General features: G+C 32.6%; 1 protein-coding gene across 1 annotated transcript in view; it reads right to left on the reverse strand.

Annotated features, from left to right (window-relative positions):
• The window catches only part of LOC141335535 (astrotactin-2), a 95,483-nt gene that overhangs the window by 45,656 nt on the left and 39,104 nt on the right, over nucleotides 1-10,723 (reverse strand). The window contains exons 5-6 of the mRNA XM_073841033.1: nucleotides 8,972-9,105; nucleotides 7,419-7,567 (exon numbers count right to left, since the gene is read on the reverse strand). Coding sequence (XP_073697134.1) covers nucleotides 7,419-7,567; nucleotides 8,972-9,105 — 283 coding nt within the window. The remainder of the gene's footprint in view (nucleotides 1-7,418; nucleotides 7,568-8,971; nucleotides 9,106-10,723) is intronic.

Below are 10,723 nucleotides of genomic sequence, written 5' to 3' on the forward strand. Positions count from 1 at the left end.
AAATATTTGTCTTTTTTTCTTCACTTTTTTAACTGTATGGTTAAAAATGGCCAAATATAAATTTACAGTCTAAGCACTGGTTTTAGAAAGCATTCAGACCTGTGCAGAATGTTCATTGCAGATCAGAACTTGGCCAAAGTCATGAATCCCTAGTGAAATGTTTACGCATTTAACTCTTTATGAGAGTTAGTCCAGCATCTTTGAACAGACAAATAAAATAAATTCAAATAAAATAAAATTAAATAAAATACAATAATAACAGTTTTCAAATTAGGTTGGAAGAAAGTTACGAAAAAAAGAAAAACAATTTAACCTTTAGCTGTCACTCCCTATTTTGAACATAGACGTGAAAATGCACTATTCCAAAGTACGAAAACTAAAACATTTTGTAATATGATTTTCATGTACAATTTCCATGGTAATGCATTGATTTTAAAATGGTTTTCAAAGGATGGATTTTGAGATTGTATTCGCTTGATATATAATTTCTTCTGATTTCTAATGTGTGAAAAGGCAACAAAGAAATTCTTCTTGTGAAAAAGGTCAGAACTCCTGTTATGATGTATATGTTTTGAGGTGCACTCTTGTCATAAATTAAACTTTTCCTACATAATTTGCAACACAAAAGTGGTAAAATATCTATTTAGGAGTCTTAGACCTTCCCAACGATATGTAGTTTGTCATGATTAGATTAGGATTTTAGGACGGGACAGTTAAAGGGTTACAAAAAATATAACATACACTGCAAAAAATACTTTTCTTGGATTTTTTTTGTCTTGTTTCCAATCAAAATATCGAAAAACTCTTAAATCAAAAGGATTTTCTAGACGAGTAAAAATTACTTTTTTGTTTTCAGAAAATTAAATACATTTTTGCTTAAAACAAGAAAAATAATCTGCCAATAGGGTAAGAAAAAAAATCTTTTTTTCAAACAGAAAACAAGATTATTTTTCTTAACCCATTGGCAGATTATTTTGCTTGTTTCAAGCAAAAACGCACTTAATTTTGACTTGTTTTTTCTGATTTAAGAATTTTTTGATATTTTGGCTGGAAACAAAACAAAAAATCTAAATAAGAAAAGCATTTGAAAATTAAAATTTGCAGGCCAGGTAAAAAACATTCACAAATACCCATATAATCTGTACAAAAGGCAAAATGAACTTGACCTATGTATTAACACGAGATATCGAGTATCACATTACTAACTTGTCAACATAAAGTCTGCAAAGCTGGAAACTTTCTGATGTTTGTGCAAGAATACCAGGAATGAAGGTGACATAACTTGTTTCCATGTAGCGGAGTAAGCAGTTTGCAGCATGTTTACTTCCAAATGCTTTCAACAATCATCACTTCTTTGCATATTTATAACATTTATTTAGTTAGTTAATTCGTTTTCTCTGTAAATTCACATTACTGTAATATGTGACCCTGGACCACAAAACCAGTCTTAAGTCACTGGGGTATATTTGTAGCAATAGCCAAAAATACATTGTATGGGTCAAAATGATTGATTTTTCTTTTATGCCAAAAATCATTAGGAAATTAAGTAAAGATCATGTTCCATGAAGATTTTTAGTAAAATTCCTACTGTAAATATATCAAAATGTAATTTTTGCTTAGTAATATGACTGGTTTTGTGGTCCAGGGTCACAATTAGACCTTTAGATGAGATTTAAAGCGTTGAACTCGCTAATAATCTTTACAGTATTTAATAACTTAAAAATCAAAGACAAGATGTAAAGAATTGGGGACATACAAACTAGTCAATGTAGGTCAACTGTAACTTATTAGTAAGGAATCAAATGGTTGGAGGTTAGAGGCTGAAAAGTATGAGGCTTTTTATTTTTTTGACATTATTGCAATAGGAAATTCAGTGGGAGTTATTGCATTTTTATTGCATTGGGGGGAAAAAGCACAATACCAGAAATTTGCAGTAAGAAAGCTGGCCTAAATATTTGTTTAGCTAGTAAATATGTTGTCCTTGTTGACCCTAATAGCATTTTCTTTTCCCAGGCAACATTTCCTCTTTGAAGAATTCCAGTTTCCAAATGTCTCCCATTATTCCACAAATCCTCTTTTTCATATCGTAACAGTTGATCCCTTTGTTGTAAAACAAAGAGTGTATTTTTGTCTCCGATTTTACAGAATGTGATACGTGATCCAAAAGATGTTTAAATCTGAGAAAAAAGAGCCCCTGTCAGCGTGTCTTTCATCTTTGATTATGGTCAGCATCTGATAATCACAGGATAGGAAATAAGCATGTTGTCATCGCCCGGGTTTTCTTAGGGGCTTTCATATGGAGCGGTGCTTTCATAGTTTGGTTAATTTGGTGTGAAAGTGGTTTTCCAAGTCAACTCATGGCCTGTGGTCTGGGTTGTGTGGAAATGCTGATGATGGCATATAATTTGCATAATTGTTTGCTCATGGTTTACATCTCTCATGCAGTGCATTCCTCTGTCTTAATTATGTCTTTAGAGAACAGCTTGCATTCTTTGCACCTCTTACATCTGCTGCAGACAAACACAAAGTGTTGTTCTGTCTGCATAATACATCAGTGACAAAGAAATATTTCAATTTAGGTTGAAGACTATATTTGTTTTGCAGATATAAGTAGGTTTTATATGTATGTTTTATTTCCCTGTAATTTTATTATTTTTTTCCAAAGTTTTGTTTTATTTTCTTTCTTTCTTTCTTTCTTTCTTTCTTTCTTTCTTTCTTTCTTTCTTTCTTTCTTTCTTTCTTTCTTTCTTTCTTTCTTTCTTTCTTTTTCTTTCTGTCTTTTTTTCTGTCTTTTTTTCTGGATTACTTTCCCCGTCTACTTTAATTAGTTTTGTTTTAATGGTTAAATAAAAATTTAGAAAATAAACATGTCTAAAAGATTAAAATCAGTGAACTTTCATAGTTTAGCATCAATGCATTACAAGTTTTTGGGTCCTATTAAATCAGTTTTATTTATTTATTTATTTTTTCTTTAGTTGTATTTTTCTTAAATTCCATGTTTCTCATTTTATTTTTTCTGGATTCTGTACTGTTCTGTTATTGTTGTTTTTATTTATTTATTTAGTTTAACTCATAAAACATTAAAACATTAAAAACTGACAACTTAATTATTATATATATATATATAATTTTATGCTGTCTGTTAAAATTTTTCTGGATTTATGATTTTATGTATCTTAAAAAATTCTGGCAATCACATAAACAAAAACAATGTAATAATAATTTTATTATTATTATTATTATTATTATTGTTGTTGTATCTTATTATTGATTGATTGGTTGATCTTTTTTTATCCATTTTTATTTATTTATTTTATTTTTACATTTTTGTTTTTAATTTTTTTTTTGCTGTCTGTTTACATTTTTCTGGATTTATGATTTTATGTATTATCAAAAATTCTGGCAATCACATAAACTATGTAATAATTGTATTATTATTATTATTATTATTATTATTGTATCCTATGATGGATATGGTTGATCTTTTTTATCTATTTTTATTTATTTTATTTTTAATTTTATGCTGTCTGTTTAAAATTTTTCTGGATTTATGATTTTATACAAATGTATTATCAAAAATGCTGGCAATCAAATAAAAAAATACTACATTTTTACAACAATTTAATAATTGTATTATTATTTTGAAAAGTGCATTCTACTGATCAAGAGTAACATATTTCTGTTACAATTTTTACAAGTTAAAATTTCAACGTCATGAAAAAAAACCTTTGAAAAACTTGCAGTGCTTATTCAGAGACACGCAAAACTAGTCTTTTTGGGATAGTTCATCTAAGATCTGTGAACAGTCTGTTATTGTTTATTTTTCTTTTTCGCATTTTTATTGATTGCACACTTTGGTCCAACATTTGTTGTTTGTAAAAGTGCTTTATAAATAAACCTAAATTTGAAATGTGACACTGCTATTCTCCTCTCCTGATTTGTTACATGCCGAATGTATGAACACATAGTTCAGACCCAAACATACAATAGGACAATCAAACTCTGCTTTAAACTGCATGTAAAACAGCCTCACATGACCAGCACACCACAAGACGAACAGCTGATCTCAGGTCAGCGTTTTGAGCTGCTGGAGCGTGTAATCCTGCAGTTAGTCTCTGCAACTGATGAGGTTCTGTCGATCAGAATCAAAGACGTCACGCCATCTGTCCCCCTGCCAGGAATTGTCTTCATCTCCTGCTTTCACTCATCAGCACTCCTCCTTCTACAGGATGGATTGCTTGCAATGACTAAACCCGGCCTGTTCAACCTTAACATTTCATCTCTCCTTTTTTTTTTTATTAGATTCCTGTCACCTAAACTCTGACTCAGAAGCCGTGACTCGGACAGACGGGTGCAGGTCACTGCCAGTCACACAGGCTGTCAGTTACTCATCTCCATTCCTCCGTCTTTTTCTCCCTCTGCTCCTGTAACCCTGAAATCGTAGTGCCATGGAAGCTTAACCAGATTTGACCAGATCAACAAGACAATCAGTTATGTATTCAGACTCCGACCGCAGGCTACGAGGACAACATCATTGTAGAGCCCCGACTGAACTGCAATTTCCCAGCACTGGGAAATTAGATTTCTAAATTGATCACAGACGTAAGAATGGTACATTCACATCTAAATGATTGGAAGCATCTCGCAAGATTGGACAAGATCCATTAGGCCAAAAGAAATTGTAAAAATTAAGGAGAGAGAGAGAAAAAAAAAAAAACTCCTATGCACAACACTCTGTCAGGTTGAGTAGAAAAAAAATGTAATGTCAGGAAATTAACTGTATGGTTTACATCAATAAACTCAAAAGTTTCGAATAGCCTAGGTTTTTTTTTTTATGTTTTTGAAAAAAGTATCTTTTTCAAGGCTATAATTTTTTTAATTAAAGTACAGAACTATTTTTACAGTTTTAAAATATTTTTTATTTTAATTAGGGCTAACTTTTAGTCAACTTTTAGTTGGGTCGACCTAAATTTTTGTAGTTGCTTAGTCTCAGGAAAAAAACAGGAAGTGGCAATTTCACGAAGTCCATGACAGACAGATTGTTAACGGCTGGTCTATTGTGGTAATACAGTACATTAGGCAGGACATCCAAACACTCACCTTTCATTCATCAACCTCAAATATGGCTTATCATCTGAAATAGCCTATGTAAGTACTATCAACTTTGCATGGCCACTCAATCTAATGTTAAATGCTATTCAAGTGGTCGTGGGGAGTGTGGAAGCTGAATAGTAACGCGTTAAATACTCTGTTATTTTTGGTCATAGAGATAAAAGTAGGGATGCACCGAAATGAAAATTCTTGGCCGAAGCCCAAGCCAAGTATTTTGGCTTTTTTTTTCACCATTGCATAAATTAAACAGCCAAAATGTGCTTTTTACAGTTTTGTCTTGCTTTTCAAAATAAAAAATAAAAAATTCAATTACAAAACAACAATTTAAAAATATTTACTTAACACTTAACTGAAATTTTGTAACATTCTAGTAAACGTTATAGCCTACCAACAAAGCACAATTTAACTTACAATTAATAAGTTAGTAAAATAATATTCTTTGGTCATTTTTAAGCCCCTTTCTTGAATCAGGCATGTGTTTTTTTAATGTACAAATAAATGCAGCCTTGATGAGCAAACAAGAATGTTATAATAAAAGTATGCATAGAGCTGGTGTAATGATTGTTATCATTTTTTTTTTGTCTTTTTTGTCTTTTATTTTACAGAATAACAGTAAAATTACAATACTTACATTTATAAATGTTGACTTTTATTTTGGCAGAAGCCCACAAGAAGACCTAAGTACTATTTTTTTGCTGACAGCAGCAGATTTATGAATGATTCTCATCATGCTGTTTCAGCGCTTTGGACTTTGAACCCTGGCTAGCGAGCTTGTGCAGAGCTGTCAGAGTGTGTATTAGAAAACATATCGTTCTGTAGTTTATTTACTAATGGTTTAAGGCCATTTCGCGATTTCAGTCATCATACAGGAACCAGCAACAACCACCTCTTTCTCTTCGCATCGAAGACATGCGATGCAGTTCTAAACAGTCTCTCGCTGTCTGTGCTTGTAATGATTTTCGTACAGTTTTAAATGCTTCCACACTGCTTACTTGTTTGCTGCATTAGTGTGCACCTCTATTTGATCGCGTCACGTCATTGTTCGGTATTTATTTGGCCTTTTCGCTTAACATCGAAAGAGCTTTTTTGCTATTTTCAGCCAAATAATTTTGGTTGCCGAACATTCAGTGCATCCCTAGATAAAAGTAGATAAAAGATAATCTTTGGAATCTGTAAAGACTCTACGTTTATTTCTGTACACTCACAATAACAACAAAACAATGTGCTTTTGTAAAATAATTAAAGCAAACAGGATGTGTTTTCTGCCGTTTCTACGTCAAAAAAAAAAAAAACACAAAAAAAAACACAATAAAACACTGTATATACTTGCTTTACAGACATGAAAAATATATCTATAGAGAGCGAAATGAAATAAATTTAAATGAAAACGAATATTCTCAGATTATGTAATCCATGTGAAATGCATTCAGTTGCATACACTACTGCAGAGATGACGCCAGTCAGTGTCGCCGACTTCATCTTTTAAGCCGAAAACAAAGAAAGGACCACTTTATCAATAAATTATGACAATTTTAATGCAGCCTTCTTACTTTTTTCCCCTAAAACATTTATAATCATTACTTCTGCTGTTGCGCTGTAGCAAGCTTTATGCATGCACTTGAGTGCTTATTAGGCTATGTAAGATCTTTCTTATGATTTAAATGGTTTGTAAATAAATGTGCAATTAGTTGACATTTTAATCGCTTAAAATTAACGACTACTAGTCGACCAGAATTTGGCAGCCCCAATTTTAATATATTTTAAAATGCAATTTATTCCTGTGAGGACAAAGCTGTGATTTGTGATTTATTTTATTGCCTCCCCCCCAGAATTCTTTGATGAATAGAAAGTTCAAAATAACAGCATTTTTTTTTTTTTATGGAACATTCATTATACATAAAATCTTTCTAACCCATTTTGGAATGGAAACAAATTTAGCAGCAAAAACTGTTTTTAATATTTGAAAGTAATCCTTGAGCAGTAAATCAGCATATCAGAAAATTGATCTCAGAAATAAATAACAGTTTTTAAAAATATATTTAAATATACTATTTTAAAGTTATTTTCTATCATTTCTATATTTAATTTATTTTAAATAGCAATAGCAAAATAGTTTTTTTTTCCTTTCAAAGAAAAGACATCTTTCAAACAATCTTATAAACAATCTCAATTATTTTAAACTTTTGACCAGTAATGTAGTTTCCCTTGTATTTTAAGAAGTTGTTTTTGCACAGACTTTATTACAGTTAAGTGAAGCAGATGTTCTTCTCCATAATATTATTCATAACTTTGCAAATTGCACTTACCTGTGTAGATTTCCGCCTCTGACGGGTCCTCTACTCGCTTATGTTGAATGATGTAATCTGAAACCTTGCAGCCAATCAGAGGTTCCACATCGATCCATTCCAGCGCCACCATTGTACTGGAGGGTTCCAGGTGTGGAGCCAATCTCAATCTGTGTAAATGTAAAGACAAGCCAACGTTGTGTATATGCTAGTAGGATTTGACAGAATGGCTCTGTTCCAAAACCCACGAAGCTGCCTAAGTTTGGGGCATTTTAAGGCATCACAAATGTGACTCTGAGGCAAAGTGTACTTTAAACCGTAGGCAGGTTTCATTTCAGACAACAACATGAATATGGCCATCAAATCTGTGTTGCAAATAATTTGCATGAATCAGTTTGAATCTTATGGGCAGGTTTGTAAAAAGATTAAATTTGATGTTTGTTTCATTCACAAGAGAGGATTGTCTGGATCATGAAATGCATTTTGGCCACTCAATGATATTTATTTATGCACTAACCTTTCAAAAAGTGCAGATTTATTTATTTTTATATATACATACACATACACTACCGGTCAAAAGTTTGGGGTCAGTAAGAGTTGTAATGTTTTTAAAGAAAGTCTCTTATGCTCATCAGTGCTGCATTTATTTAATCAAAAATATAGAAAAAAACTGTAATATTACGAAATGTTATTACAATATAAAATAATGGTTTCTATTGTAATATACTTTAAAATTTAATTTATTCCTGTGATGCAAAGCTGAATTTTCATCAGCCATTACTTCAGTCTTAAGTGTCACATGATCCTTCAGAAATCATTCTAATATACTGATTTATTATTAGAATGATCTATATTGGATCTATATTGGATTATATATTGCAACAGTTGCCCTGCAAAGTATTTATTTAGAAATTGTGATATTTTTTCAGGATTCTTTGATGAATAAAAAGCTCAAAAGAACAGCATTTATTCAAAATATAAATATTTTCTTACAATGTAAGTATTTGCTATCACTTTTTATCAATTTAACACACCTTTGGTGAATAAAAGTATTAATTTCTTTCAAAAAAAAAAAAAAAAAAGAAGAAAAAATTACTGACCCCAAACTTTTGACCGGTAGTGTATATAATTAAAAAATAATATTTTCAGTCAGCAATAATGCATTAATGTGATCAAAAAAATGTGTTACAAAGAACATTTTAAAATAAGCATCATATGACACTAAAGACTAGACTAATGATACTGAAAAATCAGCTTTGATCACAGAAATAAATACAATTTTAAAATTTATTACAGTAGAAAACAGTTATTTTAAATTGTAATAATATTTCATATTACTACTGTATTTACTGTATTTTTGATCAAATAAATGCAGCTTTGGCGAATAGAAAAGACTAAAATATGTTTTAAATATTGTGTATATTTCATTATGTGACTCAGCATGTAATAAAATGATTGCCTTGATGAGACGCTGCCTCATTATTTGGCAGTGAAGATGAGGCATATTTGGCAGCATCATAAGTCTTACCTAAGTCTAGGATGCCTTAACATTCTGCCAAAAAGGGATAACTTACACAGGGCGCCGCAGGGGGCTACAGTTGGGAAGCCCGTCTTTGCCAAGCGCCGTCAGGTCACAGCGGCACCAGTTCTCGATGACATCACCCTTCCCCGCACACCAGTATGAGCTCATCGTGGCACTTTTGAAGGCCTGCAAAATAAATGGCACAGGTGAGAGAAATGCAATTATCTCCACGAGCAAACGTCCTTCCGCCGTACTCGATGAGTCACCACGAGTTGCCAACAACACGCTCTGCCACCTCCACTCCAAAAGTGCTGTATCTCTGTGAAGTTACGCAGATGAGACCATCTCAGGCCACTCTGTACAGACAAGAACCTGTCAAGATTTAATTGGAAACTGTACTAAAAAAGGTCAGCCCACGTGTGAATGTCAAGAGACTCCGTCTCCAGGGCAATAATAAGACAAGCGCTGGGCAAAGAAGGAGGGGGCAGCCGAGACACAGCCAGGGGATGGGACGCACGCAGCGAGACGAGAGGCCGTGACTCATTCTAAAGCTGCCTTTCCACTATTACCAACAGACAGGAAGTCATTCACTTTCAGTGCAGAGTAGTACGGGAGCTGCGTTGAGTACCGACCAGCAGTCGATCAGTCGAAGTGAACTGTGCACGTTTAGGTGATTAGATTGACTGTTTTGGACAATTCTGCTTGAATTTAATGCAACATGTCCGGTGTATGACATTTGTGAGTTGTCCTAGCCATGATGTAGCCCAGGTGTGCGTCCACCATATTTTATTATTTTGATTAGAGTGTTCTGGAATAGAAAAGAATACATACAAAATACATATATGTCAATATATTTCAATGCTGTGGCTTTTGTGTAGTTATTTAATATGGCCATGTTTAAGCATGACAGTGTAGATTTATATGATTTTTTGTTTTGTTTTTTCAAATAAAGTTTAGCACTGTTTTAGTTTTCATTCAAAATTCATTTTAATTAATCGGTTAATTCATTTTGGTGTGACTTTAAATGCAGACCTTGAGCCATAAACTCACTACTAAACACCAATGACAAAAATATTGGGCACACCCCCTTCTTTAGATCCGAAAAGGGCACTTCCAAAACTGTGGCAACACAGATGGAAGCATGGTTCATGTATTTAAAAAATGTATTTCCATCTCTGTTGCAACAGTTTCGGGAGTGTCTAAAATGACTGTACCCACATGTACAAGTCACTGGTGTTTGGTAAAGAATTTTTGGCTTAAGGTCTGCATTTAAAGTCACACCAGAGGTGTTCAGATGGGATTAAGACTTTATCCAGATCAGTCAAGTTCTTCCACACTGACTGAATTAATCATTTCATTTTGAACCTTGCCTTATACACAGATGCATTTTCATGTTAGAATAGAAAGGGGTCCAAAACTGTCCAAACTGCTGCTATAAAATTAAAAGCACACAATTCCCTAGAATATCATTATATGATTAAACATTAAGATTTGTACTCATAGAAATTACTAAAGTAGTCAAACCTGTTCATTAGAAGGGGTGTCCCAATACTTTTGGCATTATAGTGTATATGACTTCCATCTTTCAGATGAATGCAATTGGAGTTATATTAAACATTGTTCTGGCTTCTTCACGCTTTATAATGCAAGGGGCGGGTGTTTATCTTAATCAGTCCAAAACAAGTCCAATAAAACGGATCTATCCATAATAAAAAAGTGCACGGCTCCAGGGTTAAATAAAGGCCTCCTGTAGCAAACTGATGCATTTTTGTAAAAAAAAAAAAAAAAAAAAAAAAAAAAAAAT

This window comes from Garra rufa, chromosome 5 (genome assembly GCF_049309525.1).
Source record: "Garra rufa chromosome 5, GarRuf1.0, whole genome shotgun sequence".
Taxonomy (NCBI): Eukaryota; Metazoa; Chordata; class Actinopteri; order Cypriniformes; family Cyprinidae; genus Garra; species Garra rufa.